At 32.3% G+C, this 22,983-nt stretch overlaps 2 protein-coding genes across 2 annotated transcripts; one reads left to right on the top strand and one right to left on the bottom strand.

The window, feature by feature from the left end:
- The first annotated feature begins 52 nt into the window (after positions 1-52).
- Positions 53-487, top strand: LOC143909443 (uncharacterized). The gene is made up of 2 exons (XM_077427434.1): positions 53-265; positions 353-487. The coding sequence occupies exons 1-2, from the start codon at positions 53-55 to the stop codon at positions 449-451; spliced, it is 312 nt and encodes a 103-aa protein (XP_077283560.1). The 3' UTR covers positions 452-487.
- A 1,515-nt stretch (positions 488-2,002) lies between these two features.
- On the bottom strand, positions 2,003-21,844 carry LOC143909444 (uncharacterized). The gene is made up of 4 exons (XM_077427435.1): positions 21,677-21,844; positions 13,692-13,830; positions 11,139-11,240; positions 2,003-2,099 (listed from the first exon to the last, which is right to left on the bottom strand). The coding sequence occupies exons 1-4, from the start codon at positions 21,683-21,685 to the stop codon at positions 2,059-2,061; spliced, it is 291 nt and encodes a 96-aa protein (XP_077283561.1). The 5' UTR covers positions 21,686-21,844; the 3' UTR covers positions 2,003-2,058.
- Positions 21,845-22,983: the final 1,139 nt, after the last annotated feature.

Here is a 22,983-nt window from a genome sequence, read left to right as displayed (position 1 = left end):
GAATTTTGCACATACACAACACCCCACTATACATATAATGTTTACAATATAAATGAGCACATGTGCAAGTGTGAATCAGTACTGGTTAGACTGCCTTCAAGAGACGATTCCGTTCAAAATCGCATCATACGCATCAAAATTCGAGATGAAGTCGATTGCATACTTTTACACAGTTCTTCTAATTACTCTGTTGTGCTGTTTTATGGTGACTTCTTTACCTATGCCCGAGGACGATGACGATTCGGCGAAAGCTCAAGAGATTTTCGTAAGTTTATTATACATACGTATTTTATATAACTAATATGTACGCTTTTAAAATAACTAATCAATACTCGATGATATTCGATTACAGGAGAGAGTTGTCGATACTTTAGCGAATACCATATATGAGAATAAAGAAGCTGTGAGTGTGCTAAGGGATATAAAAGACCTTTTTGGCACTAGTAGATGAGCGAAGCTAGTAAAAAACTTGTAAAAAATAATAATACGTATGTATGTAAATACATTACGAGAATTTAATGTGATCACAAATATAATATAATAAATACTAGTATTAAAATTTTTACTGCGTTTTACTGAATCAACTATTAAATAATCTTATTTACGTTTATTATGACCTTAGGGGTCATCGCTTTGTAAACGAATTTGTTTATCAACAGTGCTCTTGCAATATTAAATTATAACTTGTGAACTAAGTTCTGTAACGTAGGCTTATTAAATTTTCTTTAAAGAAATTTGATGTCATATGCATAATCCATGAATATATTTAACGTATATTTTTTATTTATAAATTCGATATTTGTTATTTAAGTGACTCGTCCAACTCAATAAACATGCAAATTTTCCGGCTGCTTTATATTCATGCCCGGGTGTGCAATCAGGCGGTGCACTCTGCAGATTTGTGTATAATCGCAATTTCCTTGCATGAGAAAAATACGCACACTCTCAGATAGTATTGTTTATTTAAGTCAAAATATTTCTAATTTAGTGTAAAATTTTGAGGAAATTTTAATAATAAATAAAAATTAATTAAAAAATAAATATTAAAATCAAATCAAAATATTCGAAATATTTATAGGTAGTAAATTAATTGTTCATAAAATATAATTATGCAGGAATTGGTATTAAAATTGATCCGTGTCATATAAAATTATTATATACAAAAAATTTTTGAGACATCTATCGATATTTTTACAAACTATTTTAAATCAATTTTCATTTTATCGGAAACTCGAACCACTTTTCTTTTCATTTTTAAATTACATAAATGTATTTATTATATATGAAATAAAATACTAAAAGCAATATAAATTATGTACATACATTAAGAATTTTTAATATATAATCTCAGATTCACATTTTCAATATTTCACCAAACAGTCTATCCACTTATGTAATGTTTTTTTATTTTTATTAAATTTATTTATGATACTGTATAAACATAATATTGTGTATTGATGGATTTAATTGGCCAGGAAAGCGCCAGGAATTTTCTTGTTAGGCTTTCCTGTAATATATGTATGTATATAGTATGTATAAAATAAAATAAAAAAGAAAAGTAAAAAGTTATTTCGAATTAATATTTTTATTTTACATGTAAATAAATTAAATATAATTTATATAAGATAACAAAGAGTAATAGATTTACAACAACCAATTAATGAAATGTTTATATGTATGTACATATATAAAAGTATAGACATTTCTTTTATGGTATATTAATATATATGTATGTATATTTACATCAGAAATGTAACAGGAATGTAAGTATTAATATATATTTACAAAAAAATATATATATATTCGTTATATATACAATAAAAATGTGAGGTACGAATATTTACAATGTATAATATTTACAGAATAATTGGAACAAAATGAATAAATTATATATAATTAAACATTACTATACAAACATTCGCTTTAATTTCAATAAATTATTAAATGTCAACAATCATAACAACAAATAGATTGTAAAGAACTGGTTTAAATATTTTACTAGGTATATATTAAATGTATCGGTGAGCTTGCGTAGTCGATTCAGTACTTGTATTATTATCATTTGAAGAAGAAATTCTTGGGTCCGAGTCTGAAGTACCCTGAAATTATAGAATAAAATAAATGTATTAATGAGCGGGTAAACTATATACATGCATTTATGTAAAAATTAAACTTCCTGGTTTAATAATTGTGCCTTTAAGCTTAAAACGGAAGCGATCTAGGCCAACGCCTGAGGCGGCACATATATAGGGGCAACAATTATAAGATTTAGCAACGTGGATAATTATATAAACGCCTTTCCACAATTTTTACATTTCATAATATTGTAAAACACAGATATATGTAAGTGGAAGTTTGCTAGAAGGCTCGTTGGTGCAAGTACAAACGGTTTAAAATATATAGAAGATCGAATTTGGTAAAGTGATCGTTTCTTAGCAAAAGAACTGGGTACATAAATAAGTGAAGCTGGTCATTTAATAATAATAATAATAATAATAATAGCTTTTATTCCAGACGATGAGGAGAATCGTGCAATCCCCAACGCCCATATAAATAATATATAGATAATAAAAAAAAAAGTATTGAAAAATAGTAAACAAAAAATAAATAAATAAATACATAAGTAAATATATAAATATTACTGATAATAAATAATAATAATAATAAATAATAATAATTATTATTATAATAAATAAATAATAATAAATAAGTCTAATAATAATAAATAATAATAATTTTATGTCTATTCAAGGCGGTCGGTGTAGCAGTTCCATCCATCGAACATACAATGAAGAATGCAAATGAGAAGATGCAGCAGCAAGAAGACAATTAGGCGATAAAAATATACGAAGACGTAGAGAGGCCGCTCTCATCCTGAGAATGGCTTCAAAATGGGGCACATGCCCTTCTACAAACATTTGCGACGCGCTACAGCTCCTAGGTAACCCGAAAAGAGCACGGTAACAGTTGTTGTATTGTACCTTTATCTTCCTCATCGTCTCCCGCTTGTATCTGAGTTTTATGAGTTTTCCCAAAGTCGAAACCTATTTAAGACGCTTTTTGGACCTCGAAATGGTGGTTTTATTCAATTTCGTCGAAATTTTTAGACCGCTATTTGAGATAAAGTTGATAAATATACAAGATGGGATATACATGTACCTGAAATTTGCATTTATGAAATTTGCATGATTTTTTCATTAGCTACCCGACTAGATGACAGCTCGACCGAGAAAATCAGCACGGGCGGAAACGCACGTGTGCAATCCACTGGTCCATGAAACAAGTCCCAAAAGGGTGAGTGGGCGGATGGGTGGGTGGGCGGGAATACCACTTAATTAGCAGTTAGTTAGTCGCACGCACTTCAGATTTAATATCGGTTTAGCCAAGTCTGTGTATCTCGTCCTTTGCTTTGTTTTCCCCATGTCGAAATACCGGGGAGGGACGGGGCCATTGTTCTCGTGCGCCAATTTGGACAAAACTTTAAATTATGGGTAGCCGTTGTCCATCTGGACGGATGCTGAGGGGTTGCGTGGGAGGGATGGACATGACTCACACACCCTCGTCAACGTGACCATCTATGTAGAAGGGCTTCCGACAGGGGTGATACAATTATAACGAGCGCTTTCCTCGAGATTGTACTCTTCGTGTGTCATGTCAGTACGCTTTTAATAAATATCTTACACAATAAAGTGTTCCATATTCAATACAGTAACAATAAAATACAACATTTATATGTACGTTGTATTTTGATTCCATCACAATTAATCGATCTAGCGAAGGGCATATGCGGAAGTGTGCTAAGTGGCTATTTCCTATTACACACAGAAGCATCAGTGACTTTCTCTAACGAACAATCAGTATTCAAATATGACGGCTTGAATATGTTATCTAGTCGTTGGTCTTGTATTATAATTCTCGTCACAATTGAGGAAACTAGTGAAAGATGGGTATTTGATAGGTGTAACTGAAGAAGTGTTTGCATACAAATATGATTCAATACTCTACATATAAACGTTCCATATAATATTGAGTATTGCCATTTCGATTTTTATTATTCAAAATGGGAAATCTTGGAAAAATGATATTTTCCGTTTTCACTGATTTTTTAAATATTGCAACCCAGAGTACGCATACATAGATAACATAGAATGGAGAATGGTACAAACGATTGAGAACACTCATCCCTTTCCCTGTGGATGACCGCTATCGACGTTATGCATAAAATGCCAGAAAAGCGAATGGCATGATTCACTGTTTAAAAAAATAACTTCAGGTGTCAATTGACATATGTATTTGGTCACTAGAATAAATATTATAATATATGTATGTATATAATACTTGATTTACAAATTCAATTTACAAATTCGCTAAAAAAGTAGCGCGAAAGTTAGCAAGGGCAAAGAGTTAAACTTATAGTTAAGGGTTTGTGCATGAACAAACTAGTTGTGTAGTTGTGTGTACAATATAACTGGCCAGATTGGTTCGTGGATGAACAAACTACTATGTTCATAAACAAACGAAATTTACACTTGGACTCTACATAACATATCTATATTTTATTTTATTTCAATCGAACATGTACACTCGCCTTTACAGATCGCTCCATACAGATCGCAATAATACAGATACAATAAAATTTACAAATTTACAAATTTCACCACAAATGTCGTTGTGATGTTAATTGATATGTATTTACTGAATTGTTTAAAAAATGCTACAGATTTGCAAATTTGAACATATATTTCTCTATGGATGTTAATTGATATGTATTTACTTTGTTTAATTATACTTGTATCAAATTTATATTGTTTCTGGCCAAGAAGGCGCGGTGCATTGGGGTTACCTGTTAGGCCTTCTTTGTATACATAAAAAATAAAAAATAAATATATAAACAATACAAACAGGCATGACGAGAGGAGGGAAAGGGTATGCAAATAACCCGGGGCCCGGCTTTCGAAGGGGGCTCGGGGCCCCCGCAAATAATATGTACATTTTTAGCAAAAGTATAAAAGCATTATTTGGCCTTTATACTCTTAGGGTTTTTTGGACACTAAGCAAAATAGTATAACTGTTTTCGAGTGACGGATTTTACCTACTTTGGCATAATAAAATTTAGGGAAAGATCCGTTCTGGTGTTCAGAATGGTCCGTTTCCTCGTCACAATATCCAAAACAAATTAGTAAAATAACCGTTGGCCGATTCAAGCAGGTAACAAGCGGACAGATAAAAGTGCGAGATTAGTATATTTTTATATCGATAATAAAGATAAAATCTTTCACATTTACCTATTTGCAAATTTTCTATGAAACTTTTAACTTGAAATTGCAAATGTGATGCACATGCTATTCTTAAAATAATTCACTAGAAATATACTAATAAATGATTGATTTTAATCGTTAAAAGTATCCCTTTGTCTTTCAACTTTAGGAAAATACGTTATTCAAACACGTTAAAATTTTGCTGTATAATTGCGAATTTGCTGCATTTCAAATCAAAGTTAGTTTTTAAATTAATAATATTTGTCGTTTACGAATTAATTACGTTTACTGTTTTCTGTGTTGATTATTTTAACCCATAATGAACATGTATCAATCTGAAATATGTATATGTATAGAGACATTTTAAAAAGCTCTCACAGAAAAAAATCATCCCAAATTATTACCAACTATGTACCTGCTTTTCCATAAATAATATAAGTTGATATTTCTACGGTTTTTTTATGTTATATAATGTTATGTTTAATTTTTATTTCATGTATGACAGTATTATTTAAAATGAAACTATTTTTAACGTGTGTATACCTACATATGTTTTAATTATTAATTTTTCATTTTATGTGTTGTTATAGTTTATTGCTGTATTTAATTAATTTCATTTGTTTCACTGTATTGTATTTCTGTATATAAATTGATATGAAATATATTTTTAGCAACAATTTGAATTGAAATATTCATATCCCTTTTTTTACATATTTTGAAATTTTTTTTACTAAAATGGATCAAGAAGCGGGCGGATTTTCAAATTTGCACCGGGGCCCGGATTTTCTTTCTACAGCCCTGAATAGAAATAATACAAGCGTTTTTATACAATGTGAATTCATACAAACATCATCCACAGTGACGTGCAGAAATTTTTTCAGAATTTTTATTATATAAATTTGCGAACCTCAAGACTAACAATAACTTGAGATTTGCAAGAGAGATTGGAAAGGAAATGCCAATTTACAGGAACCGTTTTAATGAAAATCAGAAAAAATTGGCAAACTCTGAAAGGAATCGATTGGACTGGAGTCACCAACCAAGCTACTAGTGGGAATCGAGCCGTGACTACTCCGCTTGAAAGCATAATATGCTAAACACTAGTCCACGCTGCTATATTATAAATTCATGAACAATGAAATTTCGTACTTTTTTCAGGAAAATGCCAGTGTATACTATGCTTATATGAACATATGTACATTCATACGCATGTAGATAAGATTATTCAAGATGCAAGATTTATATACATATTATATGTCGAAAATCTAGAGATGCCTCGTTAGTGGGCAGCATATCGACTTATCGAAGTCACGGCTTATCAATCACGGCTCGTCTGCCCGCCCCCAGTCGAAAGTTAGGAGAGTTCACGATTTAAAATCGGACAAGCATCTTATTAGAGCCCTTTTGGGGGAGACCCTCCCGTCCACTTTGAGGCTGGATGTCTTGACCTTTATCACTTATGCTTGACATTCAAATGCAATTTCCATTTCACGGCTAAGGCGCCGTCACGTCAAACGCCCGGTGCGATTAAATATTCGGGCTTCTCGACTGGAGCGTAACTTGCATTCGTATTGCGGTGAGGGGAAATTAAACTTGGTCGTAAGAGACGCTTTTTATTGTCAATTTCGTCGCTTGATTGAAATTTCAATACCTTTCGGTGACAATCTATATGCAAATTGCGATGATAATATTCTATACATAATATGAGACGAGGTTTCTCCCAGTCTCGCTCATATCGGATAACGCTACTGCTACTACAAGTATGTATACATACGTACATATGTACATAAGTATGTTATTTATATGTATATTGTTAAGGATTTACGACTGTTGTGTCTTTGCTTTATTCGCTATAAAATAAGTATTTAGCGTAGCAGCAAGGAACAATATATAGTTTTGGTGTGGAAATCTTACTCGTAAATTGAATACTGTTTTCAGTGTGATGGCAGGTGTTGCTTTCGATCACAGACTGTTTCTCAGTTGTATAATGTGATACCTACCTTTTAAATTAAATAAATAAGTGCATTCAGATGGATTTTTTTTAAATACACTGTAGGTAAAGGTTATTTATATTTTTTTTATTGGAATTTTATTACTTCTGCTTCGGATTATTTTAAATCAAATCGTTTTATTGGACGAAAGCCTCTCAAAAAGGTTTCCACTCAACTCTATTGTGGAATACACATATTTGTCTATTCCCTTGATACAGTATTTTCTTTACTTCTTCGACAACTTCCTTTCCTTTCATTTTTTATTTATTAAATTAATCTTTGGCGTTTATCTTATGTACATGTTCCATTCGTTTACTCTACATATTCTAACATTATAAATGTTATTTCCTTATCTTGCCTCTCCATCACGTCTCTAGGATGGATTTTATTTTTTATTTTTTACATATATGTACATATAAATACATATGTATATGTATACCAAGGAAAGCCTAACAGGTTAACCCCAATGCGCCTTCCTGGCCAATTATAAACATCGATAAACAATATTTTTTTACAGAGCATCATAGAGACATCTATAGATTCATTTTGAAAAATTTGCATTTTTATAAATCGAGATGCTGAAAAATACAAAATTTGCTAGAAATAGGTCAGGGTTGTCGATTTTTTGGAACAGTCTCAAAGAAAATCAGAAAAATTGGCAAACTCTGATAAGAAACGATTGACTTAGAGTCACATATCCAAGGTCAGGCCAGTAGCACCGAGCAGGAATTGAACCCATGACCACTCGGTTTGAAAGCATTACATGTATGTATATCATTGATCTATACTGCTGGTTTTATGCTGGATTTATCCATCTTTTCCAGAATAATATAATATGTTTAGTAACTTACAGCTTTTCTTTCTCCTTTCTATTTTCTTTAGTACTGTTTAATGTATTTAACATTAATATTTTCAGACATTCTATTTCCTAGATATATGTATGTCCATCACCTTTTCAAAATGTACTTTCGTTTTATTAAATATTAAATAATGAGAATAGGTATGTAACCTATTCTCGTTATTCTAATATATGAATGTTTTCATGTTACTTTTCGCTTCCTACTTTATGTAACCTTTTTGTATTCATTTACTAAAATTCATGTCATTTCCAATAATACATATATTGTACATTGTTCAGCAAAAGATTAAATCACAATTAATTTGAATTAATTATTGCTTGTATACAAAGTAGTTATTTATATTATATAATATTTTTATTATAAAAATATTAACAACTTACTTATTAACTATGATTTATTTGTTTATATATATATATATATATATATATATATATATATATATATATATATATATATATATATATATATATATATGTGTGTAAATATACGTATGTCATACATATACTATGTATATGTACATATATATATGTAAGTAGGTAGCTGAATGCTTTGAGCTTTCGTAATTACATGCAACACGTGCATCTTTTATTACATGGCAATACTTAATTGTTATAATAAACAGTCGTATTGACTTTTACACCCGATAAATAAAAATAAATTATTTGAAAGGAAATAAATGAAATAAAAAAAGGATAAAAATAAATTTAATTCTTCAATATATATAATACATATGTACATAACTCTTTTCACACGAATCCCACTTACATACAGATGTACATACATATATAAACAATTCCCTGCCAATCGCATTTGATTTGATTTTGTCAATCACATTATAAGTATACATATTTTGATAATATTTCATTTCATAAATGTCAGTTATATATGTATGAATATTTTCATCTATGTAAATACACATTTACATATATATACGACGTACATACATAAATACATCATTCTTTCATTGAAAGTTTCGGCTTGCATTGTTCGTAATCCGATTAATCCATATCCATTTGAAAATTTAATAAACAGAATGGGTAGACGTAATTCTGAATTATTATTGCTGAAATTCCTATCCCAGATATCAAAAGTGACCAGTGGCATCGAGGGTTGGCAGGGGGGGGTGTCCGAACGACGTACCACGATCATCAAACGCTGCCCAGAGAGAAATACGAACTGATTTTTATTTGATTAGTGGTGTGGTCCTCTGCTGATATATATCACATTAAATCAAGGGGGAGAATATTCACCATATCAGGTATAAAGCACGGTTCGACCCCATCGTTTTTGAATAACCATCTACCCCCCCCCTGTCCACCCTAAAACTGTACATCACAAACTGTCGCAACGATTCGCATATGAAATGCGTCATTATTAAATGATATAAATTTATTTTTTTGTTTCGAAGTCCATTTTTTTGCACAAATGACACGATGCTAATTCGTCGGCTTTAATTTATTTAGTTGACGCGTGCAAAAAAATGTTAGAGAGACTCTGGTTTAAATTGAATCGAGCGCACCGGTCTTTACAGAGTGGCACTCAAGCATATTAGGTTGTACCGGGGATTGTTTGAATTCAAAAATAAATTTGATATAAAAGGGCGAAGCCCTAAAGTGTGTGTGTGTGTGTGTGGGCTTTCGCTTTTATTGCGAAAACAAATCGCTTAACTTAATTAACGCAGGTATACAGGCTAAATATTACATTCGCTCTGAAATTATTGTTTGTTTTAGAAATTCAAAGCTGAATACATTTTCAAACTTTTGACCATTATTATTCATACGCAATGGAAATTGCATTGAAATAATTTATGTACACTCAATTATAATAATTTATATGACAAAAAACCTCATAGTTTATTCCAAAGGTTTAATTTGGTTAGTTAAACTTGGACCTTTTTAAAATGAATGTGTAAGGGTGTAAAAGATATAACTAATATATTTTAGAAATAAATTACATTATTCTATCATGCATTGTTAACAAAATTTTCTCATGTTGGCAAATTTACATACATTACTATACTTATTTTTATAGTATAATTCAGAGAACAACTTGAGCTTTTTTCTTAGTTAATACATTTATATACATTTTGTTAGTGGGTGCAAAAAAGGTTCTAGATTTGTGTGTATGTGAGTATATATCATGCATATATGTATTCATATATTATACTTATATTAGAACATGCATCGTATAACCCCAACTAAATGAAGAACTACATTTCTCCAATGGTTTCTTGTTACATTCTGAATGGGATAAGAGGAATTAGAGGAAAGGAACAATGACTAAGATTAACATTTGGTTGTGGCAATTTAATATGTATGTAGTTCTCTACTTAACTATGTAAGTAAATTTTGTCTCAAATGGTGTCAGGAGTATTACTAGAAAGCTTCACAAGCTGTCAGGATTTGAAAATTAAATCAATAGTCATAATAGACTGTGACTAAATCATTAATTTGGTTCTTAAATAATAAGAAAAACTTATAATTTTTTCGTATTTTATTTTATGATTATGCTTACATATCTAATCACATATTCAGTACTATTTCAATGTTGTTGGTTTAATTATAATTAAAAACGAATGACAAGAATACATCATACATTAACAAAATTGCAATAAATTAACTAGGAAAATATAAGTAAACATAAATAGTAATCACATTACAAAAATGCTAGCAATATTGAATTAACCCTGTTGAGGGTATTTCACTTGACTAACATGATATAGAAATATTTGGCAGGTACCATAACTTCCTTTCTTTAAAAGAAAATTAAATAAGGCAATCATCTACCACACAGCTGCGAGGAGGAAAATCAGATAAATTTATTAAGTTCTATTTTGAAAGGTTTTTCTTGTTACTTTGTAGCGTGCAACTTAACAACGTTAAGGACGATAGCATCGGAAGGGGGATTGATTTATATAAACATATAATACGGTATTGAATTAAATAAATAAATTATAAAAAGTACATGGTGGTATGACTTTCTTTTTAAATTTAAACTAAACTATCATGCTGCATCTCAGTGTAGATTACCTTGATTGCTCGGTGGTACAAAACCATATCCTGATGCACCGACGACAACTCCACTGGAGTCAGCTGGGTTGCCGGGGGGAGATGGTGGGAACACAACTGGACCTTAAAAAAAACGCACAAATTTCAGAGAGAATGCTAGACACATCGACATGAATTCTTGCAATAAATAATTCAAGCAATTATCCTTTGTGTCTAAGAGAGAACCGCGAAACCGCAATAACTCGTGCCGGGTTCAATATCTGAATGCCTAACGACCGTCAGCCCTTAGGGTACCGAAATTCGTTAAATAACCCCACCCAATCGTAAACTTATCGGAATGCGGATTGTTAGCTGAACTACGCCGACCTTGCCGTCATGGACCGAACACAGATTCCTTGACTTTTTTTTACAAAACTCGAAGCGGAACCCTCGTATCAATTTATACAAACCCCATATTGGCAAATTCATTCAAATAATGTCAATCATATATTTTATTTCGGTTTAATTTGAAATCGTTAGATAAATCTTGTTCGTTTTAAGCAGCCGATTGATTTTGTGTATTTGTATTTAATAGAATTATATAAAGACATCGTTTTGACAGTAAGCTCGATAATCTGTCTCGTAATGTCGTGTACAATGGAGAAAAATGGTCCGCCTGTCTTTTTGGTGAAAAATGTGTCGTTTTGTTACCGAACAAAGCGACCCAGTTCAACAAACGTAATAGATAATAAATAAAAGCCGGTTGCAAATTAAATATAGTCGAAAATAATTCGAACATACAACGTTCCAAATGTCAAAACTGATCTCACGATTGATTTGATAATATTTGCACGAATATTTGCCAAAACAATCCACGACCACGACGAGGCTTTTGTCAAAAAGCAATTTTAGACAACGGACTCATTTCGAAATTACACCGTAAAGAATCTGCAAAATCATTCCATAGATATAAGTAATTGACGATTATTTTGAGAACTGGACAATAAGTACAAACATACTACGTCAATTCAAGCATTACAATGAATGCAGACATTAATCCGAATTAACCATCACACATCTGAGTTGATTAATTAATTAAATAGCCCGAGCTAGTGTGTCTTAATTTGCTAATTAGCCCGACCGTGTTTTCTGAAAGTGTGCAAGGTTAAACGGTCACTTTTGTTTAACCGAGCGTTTAAACCGATTAGCGTTTTTTCCTCACCGACGCAGTGTGATAAACAATCAACGTTCAAATCTGACCGTGAAGTTGACATTCCCGCGTTCAATTTCCCCGTTCGTCGATTATTAGATTCTTAATGTAATAATGATCATTATTGGCGAGGTGATCCAATTAAATCGGCGAGAAACTCGGTCAGCTGAGTCGCCGATGTGGAACAAGCAGTGTGTAATAATGCAACGCGCGATGCAATTTTTAAACGGCTATACTGGAGAACGAGTGACGGTCGTCATGTTCGCATAAATTTCAACTAATTCACTCGATGTTATGCAATTCGATTGCGTGATCGTCGGCCTTGATCCATTAGCGATGACTCCCACGAAAATTATCGATGATTTTGTTTTGTTTTCTCTCTGTACCAATTTGACGCGACTATTGATTCGGACTGATACCGTTGTTAGACATTCAATGTGAATTGTAAATCAATTATTAACCTAACCGTTACATCGATTATATTATGGATGACAATATTTGATTGCGGAAATATATATTTTTCAAATAAAAAATTGGTGAATTTTAAAATCAAGACACGCAGACAATTTTTCGATCAATAACTACATACGAATTTGGTCAGCTTGTATATAGGTAAGTTTTGTGAGTAAATACTTTTATTTATGAAATTAGAAAATCAATCAAATGTGCTTCAATAATAGTATAATAGAACTTCATACGTCAAATTAGGAACTAGATAATAAAATAAACCAATCATAGTATTAACCGTTCAATATAAAATACTGACCATTCCATGTACATATGGAACCTACCAATTATTATAATTATTGACTCATTTATTATAATATCTGACCAAAGGTGTCTAAAATTATTGACCATTTAATTAAACAATTGACCATTAAATATAAAATACTGACCATTACATATACATATGGAACCTACCAATTATTAAAATTATTGACCGTTTTTCTTTTGACTCGATTCATTTATTATAATTGGTGACAAATTTATAATTTATAATAATATCTGACTAAAAGAATTTCACATTAGCGACCAATTAAATACAGGTTAAAACTATAATAGTATTACAGTAACATTGAATAATTGCATAAGTTCGTGGTCAATTGTTAAAAGGTATTTTAACGGTAAACGGGCACTATCTTTTTCAATAATGTAATATATTAATCTTTCGGAATTGAAATGATATAACTCTTAAATAAACATCTGGTGGAATCAATGAATTGTGAAACCCATTATTTGCATAGTTAATACAAAATTTAATGAAAAAATAAAAATAAGCTAATAACAATGAATTGATTTGGCTTTTGAAAGATTTTATTTAATTCGTGCTTGAAAATGAATCCAAATTTATTTTATCTAAAAGATAAACATAATTTGAGGCATACCTGTATTTTGTCTAGGATCCCGAACGGAAGCGAAGGGTGCAAAATTTTGCATGCCCCCAGGTCCATATACACCACCCCCGTAAAAGTCGCCGAATTGCGCGCTCGCTACGGCTACGAGTACAACGACCAAGAAAATTACCTGAAATAACAAAAAAAACAAACTTCAATATAAATTCAATTATTATTATATCAACATCATTTAAATATCGTATAATGGAACGTGCAAGGTCTCGTCATGCTTTGTTATATGTGCGAAAGTGTGCACGCGCGGAAACACTCCTCTGAGGTTCAACTCAACATAGACATATCGCCAATGTGTCAATATCCAGCGGTTTCGCAAAATTCAAACACCTCACACGCCATCGAGAGATATTTGCTTTTCGAATTTTGCCGCCAAATCCACACTGGCATGCGATTACCTGTCCGATGTCGTAAATTAACACGTGTGTGTGTGTGATTATCGCGCGAGTTTTCATCCGGTTGTTCCGAACAAAGAGGTTGGCCAACGGTTGCCGACTTTTACACCGGTCCAGCATCGTTTGGAGGGAAATTGACCGATCGCCAGAACCGATTTACGATCGATTTCCCAACTTTGAAAAGAAAAAAAAAAACAATGTCCATAAATTTGAAAGGCAAACAATGAATCGTTATCCGATACATTACCATACACGTATGCAATTTTAATAGTCGAGATATGAATCTGTGTATTTTTATTGCAACTAACGTTGTACGTAAGTATCTTTTTACAATACGCATTCCATAAATAGAGCACAGTCTGTATAGGCAGCATAAAAAAATCATATATCACTGAATGTATGCCGGAAGTACACAAAATTTCGACGCATAATCTAGGGGATTAGTATATTGAATACTTATCACAAATGTGACATAGAATTTTGATTCAAATCTCATTCCATTTTACCACATTATGCAAATGCATTTCTTAATATCGCATTTAAGTGACAGTTTCCATTATTTGCGCCCATAAGCGGAAAGGTTGCACAACATCTTGTATATGTATGTAAACGGATTTGACAAATTTGAGTCATGATATCGATTCCTTTATACAATGAATATTCCAAACAAAGAAACATAATTATTTTGTATTATAAAAAATCTAAGCTTAACAGCATGTGGTGAATGTATCACCTTACGTTTTGAAAGTGCTTTTAATCGGCATAGCAACAGTAATCATATTCCATTGAATTTATAATAATAATCAACAACGTAAGACTCTCACTGTGATTACGACCTTCATTAAAAAATAATACAAATTTGAAAAAAAAAGTGCGATAAAACAATCAAGCGTTTTAAGCACTGTTTTTAATACAAATAATTCACGGTTCGAAGAATCGCATTTTCAATTCCAGATTTTGTCATGAGTGCATTTGCAAATTGTTCGACCGCGATTTGAGTCGATCGAGAGACAAGGTTGAGCGATCAGGTTTCGTTACGTCATATGTGACGTTATGAATAAGGTATACGTACGTTTAATGTCATTGCCACGAAAACGAGTTTTCACATATGGTGAAAAGTATACACATATGTGTGTAGATATGAATCTGAAGTTTCCTAGTGGTTCGAAAGTGTCAAAACGCATTGTTGATCAAAGGAGACGTGCATATTGCAAACCCAGACGATCGGTTAATATTTGTGGTGTCACCTGTGTGCGGTGGGTTGTTCACCTGTTGAGTATGTGTGTGGTGTGCGAATTCAGGTGTGTCTTAATATGTAAACATGGAGACGGGGTTGAATATTAGCTTAACTGTATTATATAGGCTTTCACGGTCTGCCAGGGGTGACATTCGACGCGTACCCAAAAAGGTCGTTCGTTCAACTCCCTCCCCCCCTGGCGCTTTATATCGGCGAAGTGTATACAATTTTTCTAAGAATTTCAAAGAAATATATTTCCAGCCGAGGGAAAAAAAACGACGAGAAGCTTTCGAATAAAAAATGAATTTTTCTGTATTATATTTCGAGTGCGTTTATACTTTATCAATAGATAATTAGAGTCTTGCGAAAATGCGATTGAAAGGGCGATGAACTATTTATGTATGTACATATACAGGGACAAGACGAGTCCCGTTTAGATAATATCAACAATTTAACTACAATAAATTCAAATCGTTGTCCATATTGATTTGTTTACTCGGATTAACGAAGTACAGAAACTGCAATCGGCCCTCACTGAGGTAGTGATATTGGTAGTGAATCGTTATGGTATGGTCCCTCGCGTCGTTTGCTTGCACGGTTGCTGTCTCAATGTTGTTCCCTACGCGGCACTGGTGAATTTTTAACAATGTATAAGCGTTCCGTCGAAGACAAAACATATTTTAATTTACTCGTCTCTTCAAGCACGTATGGAATTTTTACTAAAAATATTTTGATTTCTGCTTATCAAACATAATTCTGAACTATTTTTTTTTTATTGAAATAACACATATTTACACATAACTTTTTGAGTACAAATATGGCAAGGGAGTCGGCTTGAAAAACGATTCCCTCAGAACAAATCAGTGCGGAAACAAATAACAAGGCCATGAAATGTTGCACTCTTGATCGATTGTTCGACAAACCATTCAGAAGATTAAGTTTTGAAGACAAAGATGTTATTAAGAAAGGTAGGCTACTTAGGATATATTTCTATTAGCACAAAAATGAAAAATTATACACATCACTTCAAAACTTCAATAATTAAAAAATGAATAATATTTTTTCTGTCCATATCTAGTCCCCTGTTTTAAAAGCCACGTTACGGCTCTGGTATCTATGAATATGTTGGTACATTGACAATTTTTATCTTACGTTAGCCGAATTGCACCGCGTTGCCCAGGTGGGAGAAAGTTGAAAAAAAATTATATATTCGATGCGATCTATATTATGAAAATTTTATCAAACTTTATGATTTTATATTTAAAACTATAAATTTGCATAGCAGACAAACAAACGTTAATTTTAATATATGATTATAAGTATATGGATGTAGATACGTAGGAACTTAAAATCTTATAAAGACTTCAAACTTGTTTCAATAACAATTGACAAATCTTAAATTACCCTTTTTTATTAATCTAATTAAAATATTTTTATCAATTGGATCATATTTCCCTTTACATATGTTATTATTTTCGATATAAAAATAAGTTATGAATTGGGTTCTTTTCAAGATATTAAATATTGGGTTGTCTTACAAATTGGAAACTGCTGTTAGAGATTTTCAATGTAAATAATCGGGTTAAAATTCTTCTTAAATTTAATTTTAATATGAGTAAATTATTTTGAAGGATTATATCAATATCCATGGTAGCTTTAGAATAAAGTCAATTCTAAAAAAGTAAGAGATGCGCAACGGACCATATGACACGAAAAATATTAGATTACATGGATGAGGTATGCCATTAAAAACCTAAAAGATGCCCAAATACCATCCAAGGCAGCCCAGGACAGAAGAACCTGGAAATACTACATTCGGAAATCTGACTTTAAGTAAATGGGATAAAGGCAAGGCTAATAAGAAGTACACAGATGAGTGAATCGTTTTGAGTGTTTTACATAAATATACAAATTAAGGATGGAAGATAATTGTTAGCCTTGATACGAAAGCGTCTTAAATAAACTGCAATCTAGCGAATTTCACTTTACTTAACCATACATATGCACATGTATTTCACAACATTGAACGCGCGAACGCCTTAGCATGCGTGAAAGTTCCGATATATTCAATATCACCTTTGCTGAAATTCATCAACTGGATAAATCAAACGTTTACCTTCAGATTGCGTCACTGCATTGAAGTGACAAGTTTGTACTAAATTGCAAATTGCTTCCCTTTTCCATTATGAAATTTCTTGCTAAACCATGCGCCAAAGATCGTATCGTGCTTTCGATAGTCGCAAAGCTCGAGTATTTAGTTTCACTACATTAAACTCAACTAATCTAACTATACGACTTTCAATTTATAAATCATCACATATGAACGTACGATTGTTGACGCAACCGTTAAACGGGAAATAAACAACAAGCCGATTATAACCGTGCGTGAGTTTGCTTCACCGCGAACAAATGACTAAAATCGCACGCAAACACATTTTGATCGCGTAACACATATGTATGTACATACATTCATATATATTCATTAAAATCAGTTTTGAGGAATGTTACCTTGTAATGAATACAATGCATGTGTGTGATGTCTCACAGTTTGGCCTACGCTGGAGAATATGAAGGGAGCGAGCAAAAACCGACCAGAAATCGTGATCAATCGTGAAACGAGTTGTAATTTCACCGAGTCAATTATATATCTTTTAACAATTTCGAAATGCTATGCGTCGAATGCTTTAGAATTTCCAATTTTACTCGGGTGTTTTAGAATACGGAGCACGTATTCTAAAAAGTTACCTCTCCGATGCAATTCAACCTCGCTTTCAGACATTAGCGTAATTAAAATGGCGATCGATTTTGTAATTGATAATCAAATCCTATGTTAATTTTGGTTTCGTTCCAAGTTTGCGCCACAGTTTGATTAGATAAATAGTTGAGCAAAGATTTTATTTCGAATAATATTACGCGATACGTCTTAATCAACACAAAGGCTTATTTATTAGTACTAACTTTTAAATCGTGGATTTTATCTATAATAGCTCTTATACCAAAAGTTCAATATCTAAATATTATAAAACGACTCGCTATTTACGCAATACTATAATTAGAATACGTACTTTAAAGTTTGTCAACACAAATAGAAAGTTTCCCTTCGTTGTCGGAATTCAGGAAACGTTGTACTTAAACCATTGTTTTGATAAGTGTTTTAAAACATTGGCTAATAGTAATTGAATTCACAAATATGTGAAAATGTTTAGTGATTTATACTATAAATATAAAAGAAAATAAAATGAAAAATGATTGATAGTCCAAGTACATAAAATACGTAAGTACTCAATGAATTCGTTGAAAGGAAACGGCAATATAAATACATAATACCAATTACAATTAAACCAACCACGAAGATTGAAGATTCAATTATGCCATTGACCGCTGTTTAACTATGCCCGTACGAGTAATTTCTGTTTAAATTTAAATAAATTACATTTTACACTAAACAGTCTCACATAAATTTGAAATCGCGCTCACCCTACCGTGACACTTCTTCTGTTAACGCAGTCAAAATTAACAGTAATTGAAATGAATTAATCTTTCGGTGGGTCTCATTATATTATTACATCAAATTTACTGTGAAAATGAAGAATTAATGTCGAAGAAAGCGAGTTGCGCAATACGTACATAGGTACGCAACGTGAAATTGCCTGATTTTTTTCGTATTATTATTTATGCGGACGATTCATCAAGACGAAAGCTTGAGCAATATTTTAAATTGTATTACCAGTCCTGTGATTTGAATTTCAAAAAGGTACCACTGTATTCATATTGTCATACATCCGGCAATTTTTTTATTTTGATAAAATGTATGTATTGTATACACCTGCGCAACTGACAGCGTCACTAATTCGGCGCTTATTTACGATTGTCATATTTTTTATCGGATGTGATTAGATTCTTTGAGTCGACAGCGTCGAATACGTATTTGCTGTTGGTCATAAAATGGCCGATGGAAATGCAATCCAAAAGGCGCAAGAAACCGATCTGCTCGTGTGCCAGACGGTCTAGAATATCTACGGGAAGTGTTCGACTTCGACAGAGCACAATACTTCTTGTGTAATATAAACAGCACTTGCATAAAATGTCCACACAGGTGATACTCGATCGCACGAAAGCTTTGGACTGGAACTACATACATAGATGTGTGGCTGGAAATCGAACGTGGTCTGAAAAGCTCGCGGATTAAAGCAATCAATTTTATCACAAGAAAGATCTTGTCAATTAGCTATGTTATTCGAGAAAGAGCGAACATTTCAAATAAAGACGGAATCGATAGAATTTGTATACACACTCTATACAATAGTAGGTTTCCTTAGCAACACCTTCTGGTTTATTGGGTTTGGTCAAACTAGTAAATTCTGCATTGTCAATCTTTCTATATACATATACGAAGTACCTTTAAGGTATCTTTAAGACTATCAATACCTTACTATTTAAAACATTATTTGCCGACATAATGAGCCTGTCAGTGAAATAAATGCACCTATGAAATTTTGGTAACACGACATTAGCGCGACAGACAAGCGTCCCGACATAACCGCGAGGTGTCAAAACCGCGAGAAACAAAACCGCGCCATAATATATTATGAAAAAAATAAAATATCAATTATGAAATATTAAAATAATTATTAAAACAATTATTAAAATATCAATGTACATATTTTAAATATAATAAATAAGTAAAATTAAATAAAATACAATACGTAAGTAAAATAAATGTACATATGTATGTATGTATGTACAAGGCGGCCCGATGCGTTGCTTAATATAGAAAGTACAAAAATACTACAAATGAAGTCAAGTTCGAAATTGATATTTTAAATTTTTCATAATTTTCACATGAATCTGGCGCGGTTTTGTCACCGAGCGTTTTTTGCTGGGGTGGTTTCATCTATCGTGGCTTTGGCACCTCGCTATTATGTCGGGGCGGTTACTTCGGGGTGCTTTTGTACCGAGCGATTTTTACTGGGCACCGAAATTTTATAAAACTTTAGTCTTACTTGAATTTTTCGATTTATATATAATTTTATATGGAACTTTTGACTCGGGAAATTGGCTCAATTCGAGTCATATATGTATGTATGTATGTAAGTCTTACTTACATATATATACTTAGTGAAAATTTAGTTCTTCGACTGATTAGCTCATATAGGAGAGAATTAATTTTCACCCAACGCAATCGCATATGGTGATAAGTGGTTGTGAGCGTTTCGCGTGTACACAACGATGAGACCAGATCGCCTCTGAGCATGAAAGTGAAATTGGCTCTCCGTAACGCTCGGAAGATACAAAAGCACGGTCATTCATGTTTTTTTTTTTTTTGAATAAATAAATTGATAAAAAAATTGTATTAAAACGATCCGGCTGTGGAGAGTTCGCTGTCCAAACTTGTACCGATTAACCTTGCGATGAAAACGAGTCTGAAGTTGTAGTCTAGAGCGGAGAATACGTCTTCGCCGTTATAACGGAACTGTCGCCGATAACTTTTCCTTTCATTAAAAGTTATTATTATATATATGAGAAAACGACATAACTCGCTCTTACCGAGCTCGCACACCGCTCGAGTTTAAATCTGACATTGGTTTATATATGTATGTATAATACGTCAATGAAAAATTGAAATTTTCTCAATGATAATAAGTTTTGCATAAATATGATTCAAAATCTCATTTAAATACATGTTAATATATAATCTTTAATTTCCGTTATGTAAATTTGAGATTTATTTTAATATATATTAATAGAGAAAGGATATGAATATGCTAAACGAAACAACTGTCACTTTATTTTATTTTAAGTACTGTGTGCAATTTCAGGGCTTAATTGTACGTGGCAAATTTTAGAGATTGTTAAAACAAAGATTGATCTTTCTTTTGATATAATTCTTATGAACCGAATTAAAAAGTCGATACAGTGAAATTGGAAACAATTACCCAACTTTTCGGAAGTTACGGTTAGTTCTTATTAAAATCAAACAACTTTTTATCTTCAACGAAACAGCATACAAAATGGTGAAATTTGGAAAATGAAAAGTACAGTGTTTATTAAAAAAATTAAAAAATGAGCACTTTTTTATCTTATAATGGAATCACTTTTACTCTGAAAATCGTAGATTTTATATTGTGCATTGTTTCAACTGACACTGATGTATCTATTATTTTATTATATATTATCTCACATACAATATAGTATGAAACGTAAAATAATACTATCACAACTGAAGACAAATTTAGACTTGGGATGAAAAGGAACACGACACTATAGCACTGTGGACCTTGCACACGATTTTGCATATGATTTTTGTATGAAAGAATCAAATGTGGACTTACGAATTTCATTTTGACGGTGAGGAACAACGACACGCGATATGACACTATACAACAATCACAGTTAACACTGCGCGGTAAGACTGTGGCGTCTTTGAGCTGCTGGAACACTCGGAACAAACTGACTGGTCGGTCAGCGGAGGAAGTCTTCGTCGAAGCACAGGCCCGTAGAAGCAGAAAGTGGTGGAGGCAAAAAGGCACACTTCAACGGCGATAACAAAACGTGTGCGTTTTCGGTGTACGGATGCGGTCAGTGAATAGTTTCAGTGTTCACGTACCCGCCGGTTATATAGTTGCTGGTCAAAGATGGCCTTCCTCGGCGAACGTACCCGGAAAGGCCACTCTGGGATGCTGTGCCGCCACATGTGTGAACGGTGGTGGTCAAGGTTTTGATGCCAGTGATCTCTCTCGTCGGACGCTGACCAACCACTTCTCAATGGTACTTTTTTTCTGCTCTCTGTGCTCTCTGGTCCGTTCTGACAATCGCCGGTGCAAGGTCTATTTTCTGCTGCACCTGATCTTATGATTGTATTGTGATTGGATTATTTTTATGCATTCCGAGTACCAGCTAGGTCACACCTGATCTAATCAAAGTCGATTCGAGACATTTCATTTGCTTTTGTAAGGGTTGATCGAGAAGGTCCTTTTAGTCATTGGCAAAATTAAACTCAACTCTTTATGCCACTCGTTCTACTGGCTCGTTGTGGGACTAACGTAAGATGAATATTCCTTTGAGTTTAATGTACCTGTCAATATGTAAGTATATTATCATATGCAAACATATATAAAATGGGAAGGTCTATATTTGAGATTCTGTGCACAAATTACATATGTATTCAACCATTTCAGAAATTACTTCAAATTAAATATAAGAATATATGATCGATATAAATATTTAGTAATTTAATAGTCTCGAACAGTATTATTTATTTAAAGACCAACTGAGATTTGATTACAATCTAGGAGGAAAATTTATGTTTTTTGCTTAAGCTTTTGAATTATATAATTGATAGTCCTTCTTTAATTAACAAGATTCTATTCCAATTTCCAATCAGAGTTTTCCTTCATTATTTCACAATAATACCTGTTCTACCAACTATTCCTTTAATTCATTTTTATATACTAGATCTTACTCTTTTATTAACAATATTCCCCCTCATATTGATCCTTTTTGTTGTTCTTGCTTTAAATTTTGATTGTTTGGTCATTATTATCTACCAGTATTCAATGTCTTTGTTTGGTTGTTGTAATTTATTTTGAAAAACTTTTAAAAACTTGTTATGTACGTTGATAAGTTTTATATTTATATT

The sequence above is a fragment of the Arctopsyche grandis genome, chromosome 3, assembly GCF_051622035.1.
Source record: "Arctopsyche grandis isolate Sample6627 chromosome 3, ASM5162203v2, whole genome shotgun sequence".
Classification (NCBI taxonomy): domain Eukaryota; kingdom Metazoa; phylum Arthropoda; class Insecta; order Trichoptera; family Hydropsychidae; genus Arctopsyche; species Arctopsyche grandis.
The sequence above is the reverse complement of the archived record's forward strand: the minus strand, read 5'-3'. Positions and strand labels throughout refer to the sequence as shown.